Genomic DNA, 17,380 nt, shown 5'->3' with positions numbered 1-17,380 from the left:
TATACCGGTATGCAAATAAAAGCGTTGATCATAGGAAATATTTATATTCAATCCCTTACACTAACTTCTGGCAGATTTTTCGTGGCGCGATCGATTTATTTGATCCCTCATACTGGATAAAAAAAATTATACTTATAATAATAATAATAATAATAATAATAATAATAATAATAATAATAATAATAATAATAATAATAATAATAATAATAATAAGCCTTTATTTCTAACAAGCAACTTGCCCAATAACAGGAAACAGTTACAAAATAATGAAAAATATAGTTTAAAGAAAAAACATACAAAACAAATCTTAAAAATAAAAGAAAAGTAAAATTACAATCTCAAGAGTTATCCAAAAAATTGTAACAAATAACTATTAATATAATATAAAAACCCAATTATAAAAGTTTAATAAGAATTAACAAGATAATCATATATTCAACAAAATTAAATTAACTGCAATATAACACCTACTAACTATAACTAAAATACATGGGTCCTAATCCCAAGAATGTGAATCACGTGAATCGGAGAGAAATTTATATCACACATTTGACAGATCCGATTAAATATAGCGCGTATTGTATATAGTGGCGATTTCAACAGGATGTTAGTATGAGGCCTTGGCAGAAAGAAAGTTAGGGGATGTCTAGCATTAAGCCTAGGCACTATGAAACGTATACCAGAAAAAAAACAGGACTATCTATTAATCCATTCAGTAACACATGCAGGAATTTTACAGAGAAGATCATTCTTCTGAGGTGTAATGGATGTAGATTGAAGCGTTGCAATAGTTGCCGATGATCAAACCCTCTAACTGGATATACAGTGTGGCCCAAATTGGGTGTACATGTATGGGTATCTTGGAAACTATAAGAGATAGAAAATTGGTTAAACGGGGAAAGTTGTAGGGCATTTAATTACCAATTTAGTGCCGCTTTTAAAACGATTTTATCTTTTTCCGATTTTGAAATATTTGGAAAAAATCAAAAAGTTGCATTATGGAAAAAGGGCTGTATTTTTTTGTAACGTATTTTTAAAATCTGTAAAAACATTATTAGGACAACTTTTTAAGGACAATGCATACCTGAATTCAGTTTTTGTTTGCGACGTTTCGGTTCTGAGATTCCATCCTCAACTTCTTTTTTTCTTATGGCGGCCATTTTGTTTTTTTGCTTAATTAAAAAGATCTTTTTTTTCCCTTTAAAATGATGTATAACACTTTATGAAAATATTTCATTCTTATGTCAAAAAGTTACAAAGTTCATTTTTCGCGGAGTTGGCCATGAATGCGGAGGCCATGACTACGGAGGCCATTTGTCGTATAAACAATTATTATTGCTTAATGATTTAGCGTCATTTACTGACAGTTTTGCAAAATATTATTTATTTGATTTAACTTTTTATCTTGTTTAGTAGTTCTTATCTTGTTAATTTTTTGTTCTTGTTCTTGTTAGTGTTAAATAGTTTTTTCGTATCTAGTTGTTTTCGTTTGTCTTTAGTGAGTTTTGTTTAAATTTTTAATTTCCGAAAATAGCCATGCGATATACCAGTGAAGAAAAATTTCACATATTGGAATGTTATATTACATGTAATAGAAATGCAAATCTTGCAATCGCTAGATATTTGGAACTTTATCCTGAGAGACAACAGCCAGGTCCAAGCTATTCGCTAGGCTTGTCATGAACCTTAGAACTCATGGAAGTTTTGAAATACTGACGCCAGGAAATTATCAAAGGGACAATGAAGCTCGCGATGAAAACATTTTAGATCATTTTAATGCCAACCCGAAAACATCGACCCGAAAAGCTGCAACTGATATGAATATACCAAAGACTACCATTCAAAGAGTCCTTACAAAATAAATATTATCCATATAAGCCTACTATTGTTCAAGGTTTAAGGGATACAGACTACCCAAGACGATTAGAATTTTCAAACTGGTTTGTAAGGCAATGTCAAGAAATGCCTAATTTCAGCAGGAAAATTATTTGGACCGACGAAAAATTTTTAGCAACTGCGGAGTATTTAACAGGCATAATCGTCACTTTTGGGCTACTGAGAATCCTCATGAATTAGCTAAACGTAGACTACAAGTAAGATTTGGATTAAATGTATGGTGTGGTATGTACGATAAGTTAATTAGCCACTCCACAAAATAATTTTCAGGTAAAACGCTATAATTGTTTTTAGAACCACCATATTGGGCTCTTTATTTATAACTAAACACAGACGGGTCAAAGATATTTAAATCTTTTGGAAGAGCAGATATTATTACCTGCCGTGAGAGCTATAATACCTGAAGAACAAATACGGAGTGATGTGTGGTTTCATCAGGACGGGTGTCCCGCGCATAATACTCGGGACGTTCAAAACTTGTTAACGCAAGCATTTAATAATAAACTTATCGCTAACCGCGGTGCTGTAAATTGGCCAGCTAGGTCTCCAGATATTACACCCCTGGATTTTTATCTTTGGGGATATGTTAAAAATGAAGTTTACGAATTTGAACCTCCTGCGACACTCGAACAACTAGAGGATAGGGTTCGGAATGTCTTAAATAATATAAATAAAAACACCCTGCGCAAGGTAACTAGAAGAGTTTTAAAGAAATGTGAAAAATGTTTTAACAAAAATGGCCGTCATTTTGAATAGTTTAATTTAATATTATTGTTATAAGTAGTTAATTGTTTTAGTTAGAAATTACGTAAAAGTATAAGTTAGCAAGTTAGTAAGTTAATAAAAATTGTGTGTATGACAAAATGCCAATAAAAGTCATGGCCAACTCTGCGAAAAATAAACTATCTCATTTTTGGACTTAAACACAAAATATTTTCATAAAGTGTTATACATCATTTTAAAGGAAAGAAAAAGATCTTTTTAATTTAGCAAAAAAACAAAATGGCCGCCATAAGAAAAAAAGAAGTTGAGGATGGAATCTCAAAACCGAAACGTCGCAAACAAAAACTGAATTCATGTTGTCCTTAAAAAGCTGTCCTAATAATGTTTTTACAGATTTTAAAAATACGTTGAAATAAAAAAAATACAGCCCTTTTTCCATAACGCAACTTTTTGATTTTTTCCAAATATTTCAAAATCGGAAAAAGATAAAATCGTACTGAAAGCGGCACTAAATTGGTAACCAAATGCCCTATAACTTTTCCCATTTAACCGATTTTCTATCTCTTATAGTTTCCAAGATACCCATACATGTACACCCAATTTGGGCCAAACTGTATACCATCCTGCCTGAAGGCCAAACACTTCCGGTCTAAGGAGACCAACATGGTTCTGATAGAGCGGGTTCCATATAATGCAGCCAAACTCCTGTTTTGATCTAACAAAGCAACAAAAAAGCAGTCTTAATGTAGATTCCAAAGTAAAACTCTGAGGATTTCTAATTATGAACCCAAGCCTTCTCAGAACTGACTTGACTATGTTGTTGAAGTGTGTAACGAATGTAAATTTAGAATCAAAGAAGATACCAAGATCAGTAATTGGCTCTAATCTACTCAAAATGGAATCAATAATGAAGTAATTAAAATTTAAGGGTGTTTTTGATCTTAAGTAACTGACCACACTATATTTAGCCGCATTCAAGCCTAACCTATTAACCGCGCACCATACCTCCAATGTATTTAGACAGTTCTGAAGAAAAACACAATCCTCCAAACCATATACATTTAAATATAGCTTCAAATCATTGGCAAAACCAGCCTATGACAAGTGAGTGACCTAATCAAGTTATTTATAAAAAAAACTAAACAGGAGCGGACCCAGGTTCGAGCACTGTGGCACACCCGACGTTGCGTTAAAACTCTCATATTCGACATATTGAAATCTACCAATCAAGTGAGAATGAAATAAATTAAATAATCTCGCTGAAAACCCATACTGACTAAATTTATGCAGCAAAATATAGTGATCTATTCGATCAAAGGCTTTTTGGAAGTCGGTATAAATCACATCGCCTTGAGTATTAACATCAAGTGATTCACAGATGTGGCTAGACAGACAGGACAAGTTAGTAACATAAGATCGCCCGCTAAAAAAGCCAAGCTGGTCTACAGAGATGAGTTTTTTTGCGTGACTGAATAGCGACCAATTTAGGATAATTTCAAACATTTTTAAGAAGTTTGATTGTGATTGAGATTGGCCTACTGTAGTTCACGATTTGATTAGAGTCCCCAGCTTTTAAAATAATTATTATTTTACAAGTCTTATAAATTTCAGGAGTATGTTCTGTTGACATTATTAAGTTGAAAATGTAGGTCAGTGGATCAGCCAATTCAATCTTTAACCAAGAAACTAGGCAGGGTAGACCGGGGATAAAAGTGCCATTTCTAGTAAAAATTGGTTTTAAAAAACTTTGAGAGGTCACTTTTTTTCATTTTTGGTTCCTGTGGTAACTGTAACCTTAAGTTAATAAACTGGCTTGCCAGAAAAATCTAACGTGAAGAAAAACACTGGTATTATCAGTTTTTATGGATTCTGGTAAATGGCACTTTTTACCCCATGCATGGGGTAGAAAGTGACGCCCATGTCGGCGAATAGAGACTACTTAAGTAAGGCTGCTTTTAATACGTTTAAGTAAAAGTAAGAAGTGAACTACATTTTTAAAAGGTAAACAACTGAACAAGGAACTGTTAAAGAACGAAAAACTTAGTCCATATTACTGTCACAGTTAAGGCAGATAAACCATTTTCAATCACCCGTAATACATTTGTCGTGAGCCCACTCTTTGCAGGTTCTACATTGCACCCATTCCTCTGAAGGTAAGCTCTGTGAATATGAATCGCAACATATTAGGCAAACGCAGTTATCCTCCGAATCGGTTGAGGAGTTCGAGTCTTGATTCTTCTTGCTTGAGTAAACCCTTCTTTTAACTTGCTTTGCATTTTCTTTAACTTGTTTCATCTTTTTCTGACTTATTGTTGCCTGTTCCCGCTCTAGGGCGTCCTTCTCGGGAGTGTCTGTGAGCACAGCGGTATATCTACGTTTTCTGCCCTTGGCCGATCCTGTTCGAGGTCCTGCTTTGGGAAGGGGTTTTACTATGTGTGGAGAAAATGTTTTCTTTCCTGGCAGATTATCAATGTTGGATGGTCCAGCAATTGGATTTTCGGCATTGTTTATATTTTTTTTACATTCTTTATTTTGCGGTTGGTCATTTTCATTAAGGGCAGGATATTGACTATTTTCATTGGGTTGTTGAGAAGATTCATCAAAAATGAGTCCTTGAAGATTTTCATTGACGACTTGTGGTTCATTCTCAAGAAGTTGTCCTGATTGTCATTTCCGTTAGGGGGAACTGGTAGATCTGTGACATATGCTGGAGCAAAATCAATGTCTGAGAATACGTCCCGATTATAAGGAAAAATGCCAATCTTTTTAAAAGAATTTTTAATATTGTTAGGACACATCGCTAGGGGGTAAGCTGAATTAACAATCGATGGAATATCATAAATTGTAGTATTCTTTCCGGCATTACTTCTCATCCAGGCATCTTGGGCAGAAGATAGGTATTTCTTGAATGGGCCGTATACACCCTTATCTAAATCTGGCTGCATATGGCTGCAGCCGATGCGAGCAGTGGGGCGGAAACGATAAAACAATGACATTAGATTGCGCCAAATTTAACACTGATATAGCTAAATGCGAAATATGGTTCATTCATCCGGATGAATTTTCTGTACCAATACAGTCGAGTGGTCCACCCCGAATAAAATAATCTTTATAATTCTTTCGGGGAAAAACGTAGGTGGTATACAAAGCCCACTTACAGAAACTGCTGTTGTAAGTGATACATTTGTACCCCTTTTGCCTGAAGTAAGAGCACCGACTTGCATTGACCCCTTCACTCCTACAATCTTTGGAGGTTTCAAGACTGTTGAAACTCCAGTTTCATCTGTATTTCATATGGAGGAAGCAGTGAATGAGTAGCGCTCCAAAACATTATTTAATTTGTCGAAAAAATCGGTTACATTTTTCTTGTTAAAAGATGTTGCCCTTCCCAAACTAGTGGCCTCAGGTGTTCGAATAGAAAGTCGTGGGTTTCCTTTTAGAAACGCTGCAAACCAGTCAGCTCTTGCTTGTTTGTTTTGTCGCCATGAGTCTGGCATATCTTTATTAAATTGGACTGCACACTCGTATGCTAGTCGACGCACTTCTTTTGGAGTTAAACCGAAGTATATTTGTGCAGACTGTGTTAAATATTTACTAAGTGCTGTTTCTTCCTCATCATTAAAAACCCTACGTGCTGATCTATATCCAAAGGTTGGGATCGGTGTTGCGTCGCTGAATAAATCCATTCAAAAAGACTCTACATATCCCAAGATCTTTGGCTACCGACCTTATGGACTGTCCATTTTGTGTAACAAGATCAGCTGCGCGATGCATTTCTTCTAAAGAAGTTTGCCCTCTCCCAGTTTTCCTGGCATAAGTTCGCATTCTGAAAAAAAAAATTAATTAATCATTCTGCATAGTGGGGTAAAAAGTGCCACATAGAACGTGTGTGGCACTTTAGACCCCAACTTGCAACAGATCTGACAGCACTGTATGAAAGTAGAATCAACAAGGTATCAGAGTAAACCTACCTGGTTTAAATTCGATGAAAAATAGCTTCTTCTGAACAAAAAATATACTATGGCAAATTTTTACGTAGTAGGGCACAAAATACAAAATGATGCGTCCTTTCGGTACTAAATGGCGGCAAGTGGCACTTTCTCCCCGTAGCACTTTTATCCCCGGTCTACCCTACACCGTCTACATCAGATATTAACTTATTTTTGAGTTTTTTACTAGCCAAAATAATCTGGGAAGCATCAACGTTGGAATTATCAAAGTGGGATACATTACCAGACGTCGACGAATGGTTAATGAAATTTGATTGTATAAATGTCTCACCAAAGAACAGTGCAAAAGCATCAACTATGTCTTGTGGGTCTTTACTTACCACGTCATCAGGCAGCCTTATCATACCAGGATTCCTGGTCTAAATTAGATTGTCATTATTTGTATATGCAATTTTGTTACTACGGTGGGTCAATCGCAATTATTATAATAGTAAATATTTTTTGTAGATGTTCAAATCATCGTTGCATCCCTGCCACCTGGTACTGTGACGGGGACGACGATTGCGGAGATGGAGCAGACGAACCGCCAGAATACTGCAAGAGTGACGGCAGAACTTGCTTCGGAGACCTCTTTACTTGTGATAACGGCAACTGCATCCCTAGAATTTACATTTGCGACGGAGATAACGATTGCCTCGATAATAGTGACGAAGATAGTCGACACGAGTGCAGTAAGTTCAATAATAAATAATCATTCTTTTATTACTGTGAAATTGGCGAGACTATAATAATAATATATTTTATTTGCATTAATGCAATGTAGATTCTAGAGTAATTAATAATGTTGAGTGACATATCCTATTGCTATTTACATTAATTCAAAAAAAAAGGAGCTGAAAGGCAATTTAAAATTGATTGAATCCAGCACCGATTAATAAAAGGTTTAAAATAACATACAATATTCAAAATTCCTACAGGTATAACTTACTCTAACTTAACAAATAGATAATGACAACACTTATATTACAATTACACAGTAAAATCTAAAAAAAGTGAAACACAATTTTTTACCTTATTCCATTTACATTATTATAAAATATTACTCACATAAAGTAAAATATTAAAGTAAACCAAAAAAAATTCAAAATAAATTAAAATTAAAAACACATAACAATAATTGGCTATAATAAGACTATGATATCAGAGAAAATTTATTTAAAGATTTGATGATTTAAACAGGTCAGGTATTCGGTGTTATTTAGGTCCGTCCAGTATGTAATTTTTTTAGCAAGATATGGAGGAGTTTTAGTTTTAATTATTTTATGAAAAAAATTTAAACAGTGCAAATCTCTTCTCTTTTTCATATCCAACTATTTTGCCTCCTGTAGCTTATATTGGGTTGGGTTGGGTTGGGTTGGGTTGTTTTTTTCTCAACAATAAGCATGTGGTGCCCACTGACACGCCACTGGACCTAATAATTTTAATCTAGTTACAGCTAAATAAGCGTCTTATAACTTCAAATAACTGCACCAAATTTCAACCAAATCGGTTTAAGGATAGTTATAGAATTTTTAAAATACCGTTATTTTTTTGAACCTTCATCGCCCTGTATCTCAGAAACAAAGCAACTCCCGACATACGTTTATAGGAAAACTTTTTTTCATAAAACGACCTAACGATTCACCCTGTATAGTTTCGTACCGTAGTTAGGAAACACCCTGTATATTACTGGTCGATACTTCTTTATTCCAAAAATAAACCTAAGACACGATTTCTGGACTTTCTGTATCCTATCTTGCTGATCCTGATCTAAACATGGCCCATATATGACATCACAGTAGTTAAAATAGCCCAAAAGCAAACTATCTGTAAGCTCAATTTTCTGCCGCATTAAGTCGCTGAGGGTAGAGAAGTTTTAATGACGCGTATTTTCTTATATTGAGGCTAATGTGATCTTTAAATCTTAGTTCTGTGTCGATCATAAGACCTAGGTTGAATTGAATTGACGAAACAGTGGGCTGCCAAGGCAGTTGTGCATATAGGTCTCCTGATGGACCCGTCATGCCCTACCGGGGGTTACCAGAGCCCAACGGCCTTAGCTAGGCTTCTAGTACAGGGTGTCCCATTAAGAATGTTCCTCGGCTGTATCTCAGGCCCCAATAATCGTAGAGCGTTGAAAAAAAATTAGTATAAAAGTGGCCCAAAAAAAATAGCTGGAAAATATTTTGAAGTTCATTGGTCAACCGCTAGAGGGCTATCTAGCTACTTGAAAACTTTAAAGTCTAGTTCAAAAAAACCTTTAATAACTTGCATCCCAAAATATTATCGAAATAATCTACAAAGTATTCCTGACAAAAATGTTTAGACAACCATTTCTGTCAAATGTCAAATAAAGTGGTGGGGAGAGTTTCTATCTTAAATGAGAAAAATGGTAAGAAGTAGGCTTTGGCTACATTGATTTTTTTAAAACAAATTTTATTTAAAAGCTCTTTTATTGCTTTATTTTTCTACCAAACAGATATTATTGGAGAATTTTCCTAAAATCCGCTAGGGGGCGTCTACTTCTAACTTACGCTATTCGACTGATTATTTTAAGAAACTCAAACGCAACCATGTGTGTTTTTTTACGCTATTAAGAGCGGAGAACAAAGCTTAATAATTTAGTAAAAACCGCATTTTGATATTACGTCTCTAACTAAAGTTACAAAAAAAATGTGTTCATTAGAAAGTGAAAATATCAAATATGTTCGTTAAGTTCTATTTACCAGCCGGGTTAAAAAAACTGGTGTCTAAATGAATCTTTGTGTAGAGAAACAATCTTGGTATACCAGCATTTTAGAAATTCCGGAAGGTGGCATTTATTTATACACTTCTTTATAAAGGAGTTTCAGCGGGAATAAATCTACTCAGTATGGGAAAACTAAGCATAGGAACGTTTTAAATTTTTGGACAACGTAGCAACAAATAATACCACATGATGTGCTAAAATAAGTTAAAAGAATAATATATTGAAAAAAATACAGCAACATATTAGTTGTGTTCATAAAGGAACTAAAAATTAAAGTTTATATAAGACTATCGGTTAGCAGTTTATTCGAGTATAAATAAATAGGTAATTAAATTATGCCAATTTTAATAATAAGTTGGCTTTGCATTTGTTTAAAAAACAAAAAGGCCGGTGATAACTCTGTGACAGCTGCTTAAAAGTTTTCGCTAGTCCTATAAATTTAGTTATTTATTTCGATCAGAGTTTATGTTTTGAAAATGCTACTATAGCTGCAAGGCTGTATGCTCAACGTTTTCCTCAAAACCGGCGTCTGAGTAGAGGCATATTTCTTCGTTTGGCCCGTCGTTTTCGGACAACAGGTAGTGTAGTCCATCCAACCTACCGTAGACAAGGTCGCAGGAGAACGGAGGAAAACATAATAAATTGTTTGGCCTATGTAGAATTTGATCCGCACTTAAGCATCAGAACTATTTTAGGCGATTTAGGCATACATCGTTCTGTAGTTCACAGAATTTTGCAGGAACACAGGTATAACACAATTTTTCAAAAATAGGTGCCTAGATACTTACTTAATCTAATTTTTTTTGCATATAGATTTCATCCATTTCATATAGTACTCCACCAGGCATTAAATCTAGAAGACTATGACAGAAGACTAGATTATTGTCATTGGATGGAAAATATGTTGCTCGAAAATCCAAATTTTCTCAACGAAATTTTATGGACAGACGAAGCAACGTTCAATAGAGGAGTTAACAGACATAATATGCACTATTGGTCTGAAACTAACTCTCGTTGGATGCGCGAGATCCAGCATCAGGGAAGGTGGAGTGTTAATGTCTGGTGCGGTGTAATAGGATCTCAGGTTATAGGTCCATTTTTATTTGATGAGAGCCTAACTGGAGAACGATATCTTGGATTTTTAAGAAATGAGCTCCCAGCATTATTAGAAGATGTGCCTTTGGTTATAAGAGCCAACATGTTTTTACAACATGACGGATGCCCGGCTCATTTCGCGGTACAAGTGCGAACGTTTCTTAATCAGCGGTACCCTGATTGGTGGATTGGCAGACGTAGCTTTTTCCCTTGGTCGGCAAGGTAATTTTATCGTTATAGAAACATTATTAGATTACATTGCATATACTTGCATATCGCCAGATTTAACCTGCCTTGACTTTTATTTGTGGGGTAGAATAAAAGCCATTGTATTTTCTTCGATTCCTACCAATAGAGAAAATATGAAACAGCGAATAAGGGGCGCTATTCGGAGTTTACCAGCCGCAGAAATAGAGGCAGCCGTGGAATCAACCCGACGAAGAGTTCAAAATTGTATAGAGCAAGACGGACGACAATTCGAACACCTCGGCAGGCATTAGATTAGTGTAGGAATTTAAATAATATTATGTTTATTCCATTTAAAATAAGCAAGATTTTTATCTTTTTTCAGTTTAATTGGTACCAAGTGCCAAAACTATCAAAATATTTTTGTCGTGTTACAATGACGCATCGACGTTGATAAATATTTAAAACGTTCCTATGCATAGTTTTCCTAGTTTTCCCATAAACATTGATTTATTACCAATGAAACTTCCTGTATAAAGAAGTGTATAAATAAACGCCACTTTCCGGAATTTCTAAAAAGCTGGTACACCAAGATTGTTTCTCTACACAAAGATTCATTTAGACACCAGTTCTTTTAACCTGGCTGGTAAATAGAACTTAACGACCATATTTGATATTTTCACTTTCTAATGAACACATTTTTTTTGTAACTTTAGTTAGAGACGTGATATCAAAATGCGGTTTTTACTAAATTATTAAGCTTTGTTTTCCGCTCTTAATACCGTAAAAAAACACACATAGTTGCATTTGAGTTTCTTAAAATAATCAGTCGAATAGCGTAAGTTAGAAGTAGAGGCCCCCTAGCGGGTTTTAGGAAAATTTTCCAATAATATCTTTTTGGTAGAAAAATAAAGCAATAAAAGAGCTTTTAAATAAAAGTTATTTAAAAAAAATCGGTGCAGCCAAAGCCTACTACTTACCATTTTTCTCATTTAAGATAGAAACTCTCCCCACCACTTTATTTGACATTTGACAGAAATGGTTGTCAAGACATTTTTGTCAGGAATACTTTGTAGATTATTTCGATAACATTTTGAGATGCAAGTTATTAAAGGTTTTTTGGAAAAAATAGACTTTAAAGTTTTTAAGTAGCTAGAACGCCCTCTAGCGGTTGACCAATGAACTTCAAAATAATTTCCAGCTATTTTTTTGGGCCACTTTTATACTAATTTTTGTTTTCAACGCTCTACGATTATTGGGGCCTGAGATACAGCCGAGGAACATTCTTAATGGGACACCCTGTACAAACTGATGGTAGCAAATTTCGCTGAATTGTTATATATATATTCATTTGTCTTTTGAGTTTTGATTTGCCTTTTCCGAAATACATTATTACCGATTTTTTTGGGATTAATTTTAAAATTGTGCTTTTCAGAAAAGTTTTCCAATTTTTCCAAATCCGTTTCAATTGCTTCTTTTGCTAACATCCAGTCTCGTGGGTAAAAGAAATGCCGAACCTGCGTGTCATCAGCATACTGATCTGCTTTGCTGCTTTTTAAAGATTTAGATGAGTTGCATGTATAAATTGAAAACAAAATTGGTCAGAAAATTGATCCCTGTGGAACACCGCTCTTAATTTCGCTGAACTCAGATTGCCCCGTTGATTTTTGTACGAACTGGAATCTCTTATTTAAATAGCTCATTATCGCATATTGGGAAAATTTTTTCTGGGAAAAACCTATGTAATACGAGATGGCAAATAAAAGTTTTAGAGTAGTCAAAAAGAATGAGCGCAGTAGCCTTTCCAGCATCATTTTCTCTAAAAATATCATCTGTTTTTTTGCTAACGCTGAAACACAGCTGTATCCTGGCCCAAATCCTGACTGGTACGAATACCATAGAAGACCAAAGTTATGTGATCGATTAGGTCAGGTGCTATAAGCATCAACATTTTTAAAGAAGTACTATCGCACCCAAAATAACCCGATTTTAAACTATAAATAGTTTTTTTCCACTTCGGATGATGTAGGATTACAATTAAGAAAATCATTCTCATGAAATATTTTGTTGATATAAATAAAGTATTATCCTTTAAGGTTTGGGAAACTGAGCTAATAAAACAGTCACTAAATTGATTCGCAGAAATATTTCATTTAGTCGCTTGATCCTCATTGGGAGTTGGATTAAGAAATTTAATGGTGCGTCAAAAATTTTTTGGATCTTTTTAAAAGTATGTCTGAGAAAGGCCTTTTTTTCAGCCCTAACTGCAATATTAACATGATTACGTAGCGACTTGTATTCGTTCAAACTAGTTTTAGTTTTAAGTTTCTTATAGCGTGACAGGGCCTTGTTTCTAAGCCTCATCATAAACTTAAGGTTATCAGTAAGGTGCTGGTCGTTTAGTAATCATAACTGTTCGAAAGGGCGCATGTATATTAAATAATTCATCCATATTTTATTAAAAAAACTGACTATCACATTAGTATTGGAACATGGGAAAATGTAATCAAAATTAATTGACAATAAATCATTTCTAAAATCAGTGTAATTAAAATTTTTAAAATCGCGAAAACTTTTATACATCGGCCTAGGTTTGCCTTTAACACATTTTATTTTAAATGATACTAACTTATGATCTGAAATATGATCCATATCAAGAATTTCGGTTTCATTAACTAAGGTTATATCACTACATACCAAAACATTTAACAATGTGTTAGAACGATCATTAGTTCGAGTAGGCAACTTGACCTCTTGTGATAAATTATATTATTCAAAAAGATTCAAAAGTGGATTTGAATTAGAGACCGAAGTATCCAGTAAATTAGAATTTAGATCTCCTCCAAAACAAACTATATCAAATTGAGGAAGAATCTCCACCAAAATATCCTCTAACACCTCCACACATCGGGTCATATTAGAGCCAGGTGACCTATACAAGAAACCAAGGCACAGTTTCTTTCCCCCGCATTTTATAGATATCCAGATATGTTCGAGTTGGGAATTATAATATGAATTATCGAACTCCAATACCGAGAACTTAATATAATTTTTAAAAAAGAATTCCACACCGCCCCCTTTTGTATCTCTATCTCTTCTTACAAAGTTATAGCCATCAATCTAAAAACTAGGATCAGCCACTTCAGGCTTTAGCCATGTTTCTGAGAGGCCCAAAATATCAAAAGAATGTTCCACGATCATCTCCGAGGAAAGATCAAATTTCTTATTCAAAGAACGAACATTAAAGTGGCCAAAATAAATCTGTGTATTACCAACATTCATAATTTACGAACAACAAGCTTTTGTACTCCGGATGTAAAAGTTAATTCCATACTTGAAAAGTAAATTACATACGAAAAAACTCAATCAAGTTAATCTAGTAAAAAGTAGTATAATAATCTACCTAAGCAATATAAATAAACTTCCCAAAGTAAACCTTATTCCCTAGAAATACAATATCCCAATAACCATAGTTACAATAAAATATCATACAAGAAAGAGTGTACCCAAGGAATGGTCTATACATGCATACATTTTAAAAAAGTTATTTTTTAACGAATCCGAGTGAATTTCTGATAACAATGAAAACAAAAAAAAGAAAAGACTATTGTACCGGTCTATTGATATATGTATGGGTATATGATCGTACCGTGGCTCTAAACTCGCTAGCAGGCAGGTTTAATTTTCTTCCTTTCAGTAGTATCCCTGAGTATATCTGAATATAATTCCACCTTCTATTCATACATAATTTTTTTCCTAATTTTTTCTTAGCCTCCATTAAGGACTTTCCAATTCTGGATTTATGTCACTAAAATGGGCCTTCCCTGGCCGTCACTCGAACCTTGGCCAATACGATGAACGCAGTCAAGGTCCTGAGATGCGCAAGGAACTTTAAGCGTTTACTCTATGAAGCTAGAGATCACTTCAACTGTATCTTCATTCTCATGTTCTTTCAATCCGACACAAAGCGAAGAGTATTTCTTTTATAAGCTTGTTCAGCAGGGTCTAGCTGTATTTCTAGGGCCTCAATTTTTGTAGAAAAATCATTCACGCAACATTTTATTCCCGCCAACGTACTAGACAAGGTATTCAACTTATCATCAGTGAGTTTAAATCGAGCGTCGAATTCTGCCCTTAACTGGTTAACAAAGGTTAAACAAACCTTTTGTATTAGTTTTTCGGTAGAATCTTCACCGACGTAGTGCGTCGATACGTGGACAAAAATAAACCACATAATATACATATAAACAAAAATAAACTGTATTTTTATCAAGAATGCATCCCATTATGATAAAAAAAATGCGAAACAATTGCATGCCCATCACCACCAGAGTTACAAATATTTATCGAAATTCGGAGTTGTATGTACGTTATATATACCATAACTTTAAACTAATTACTTAAGCAACTGATTATATTTAAAATTCTTAAAAAACCTATCTTTTTGTTTATGTTTTTTTAAGATATCAAATTTAAAAGGCATTTTCTCAAAAACGTCAAAAACCGTGTTTTTAAATTTAACAGCAAAAGATACATTGATTTACGCTTTTTGAAGTTATGCTCGTCACTTTTTGCGTAGATCTGAGCTAAGATTTTTTTTTAAATATTTTAGTGTCCGGAGTACCTCTGAAAAAGTACCTTTTGGCAAGGTAGAACCCTCTACAGATTTTCTTGAGACCTGTAAAAATGCTGCCAAATTTTTTTGCCTAACAATGAATAGATATTGGGAAGCATGTCAAAGGAAAAAGATATATTTTTAAAGAAAAAGCAGCAATTTTTGCAAAGTGATATCTTTACCCAAAGAAATGAATTTCCCAAAATTTTATAAAAGATCTGTTAAACATGAACATTTTCGATTTGGCTTATCTTCCCTTTATTTGTGAATTCGGACATTTGAGTGTTTATTACACATATCCACTAAATTATAGAAAAAAATCGTCAAGAGCCAACTGCCACAATGACTTACTGACGTCACTGTTACTACAATAAATGTAATACTTTTATTAATTTTGAAAATCTTGAGTTAGAGTTGCAAGATGAAAGTTCTTCAGATTAAGATGACTATTGTTTTCTCATTTTTATTTTCTTTTCAAAGGCTACTACCTTTATTAACTTTTTAAAAAGTAAGAGTAGGATACTGTAACATATGACTTTTGATTAAAGCCTGAATTAGTAGTTTAGAATTTGCTAGTGTATAAATCAATATATGTCCTTTCAAAAAACCTATTTAAATCTTTTATCAGATCGGTTAAAAAATATATGTATATTTTGTCCCGTATCATAATATACTCGACGTACTGTGCGACGGTATTAGAGCCGCTTCTTGTTTTAGTGCCAGTCATTATGTATGTTATCATATATTTTGCTTTATCGACCTGGTAGGACTATATCCTGTATAGGCGACAACGCTCCGTTGTAAAGTCATGAATTACTTTAAAAAACTTGTTCAATTTTAAATTTGGACAAATCAAAATAATGCCACTAAAAAGGTAGGTAATCACTTGGTGGTTTTGCCTTCTATCCGAATATTCACTTTTAAAAAACTGCCAAAAATTCAAGATAAACCCGGAGCACTTCTAAACGTGTTATTTCGTCATACCGTTCACGTTATTCATCATATCAAGGCGGTTGAGACGTTTCCAAATCAAATTCTTATTTGACCTTGCACAAAATTCTAAGTAAAATTTTTTTTCTTATGATATTACCACAGAATAAACGATCTCACAGAAGCGAAGGCTAGCCCTTTTTACCGGACCGGTTTTTCGTTCAGGCTTCTCCCATTTACCCCCATTCTAACGGGTACAACTGTCGTCGCCCACGTGGGGTATTGGGTCATAATTAGTGTATTAGTACGAGCGTTAGTGTGTATATTTGCGATATTTTGTAATTTGCCGTTTTTTATTTTATTTTTGTTAAGTAGGTATTACACATTACCTTGTTTTGGAGTTTAACTCTTTGCTCTGTGATTTTGTTTTTTCTTTTATTTGTGTTGTGCTAAAAACTTAAAAAAAAAACACTAAAATGCCAACTTTTTGTGCGTATAGGGGTTGTTTTGCCAAAAGCGTCGCTGGAAAAAGTTTATTTATGTTTTACCTATCTATTATTGATTTATAATACCTTAGAAACGGAATATGTTATGGTAGCAATAATACCTGCTATCACACCTAGGGCATTATAAGCGGGCATTATAATAATGCCCGGAAATTTTATTGCTTAACCAATTTTATTTCTCTCATAATAAAGAATAAACATCCATTTAAAGATTACAAATAGGGAAAGTCTTTATCTCCAAGAAAAATGCATGTAGGTCACTTAGGTAAATGTATTATATATTTCGGCTGTGTAAACATCCATCATCAGATACTAAAATAAAATACAGGTAATTCAGGACAATTTTAAAAAAGAGCTTATTCGCTATAACAATATAGATTTAGAACTTACCAGAACATTACAAAAAAATTATTTGGTGAACGTATATGTTTGACAATACAAAACATACCTGCGTTTAAACCTTCCAGCTAAAATTTAATTTAAAAGTACCTATCTATGTACATATGTATATGTATATTGTTAACATATTAACATCACACAAATAGCATACTTTTTCTCAGCTAGTGCCTTACTAAAGGTAAATATTATTTACCATTATCATAAAACAACTAACAGAAAAATTCAATTCCAAAACAAATTAAAAGTATACTAATCTACAAGGACCAGTATAAGCCTTAACAAAAAAAAATCC

General features: G+C 33.9%; 1 protein-coding gene across 1 annotated transcript in view; it reads left to right on the top strand.

Moving 5' to 3' along the window:
* The window catches only part of LOC126739391 (low-density lipoprotein receptor-related protein 2), a 392,746-nt gene that overhangs the window by 279,528 nt on the left and 95,838 nt on the right, over positions 1-17,380 (top strand). Inside the window, exon 37 of the mRNA XM_050445052.1 lies at positions 7,077-7,300. Coding sequence (XP_050301009.1) covers positions 7,077-7,300 — 224 coding nt within the window. The remainder of the gene's footprint in view (positions 1-7,076; positions 7,301-17,380) is intronic.

This window comes from Anthonomus grandis, chromosome 8 (genome assembly GCF_022605725.1).
Source record: "Anthonomus grandis grandis chromosome 8, icAntGran1.3, whole genome shotgun sequence".
In the NCBI taxonomy this organism is placed as follows: Eukaryota; Metazoa; Arthropoda; class Insecta; order Coleoptera; family Curculionidae; genus Anthonomus; species Anthonomus grandis.
This window is presented reverse-complemented; position numbering and strand designations above follow the sequence as displayed.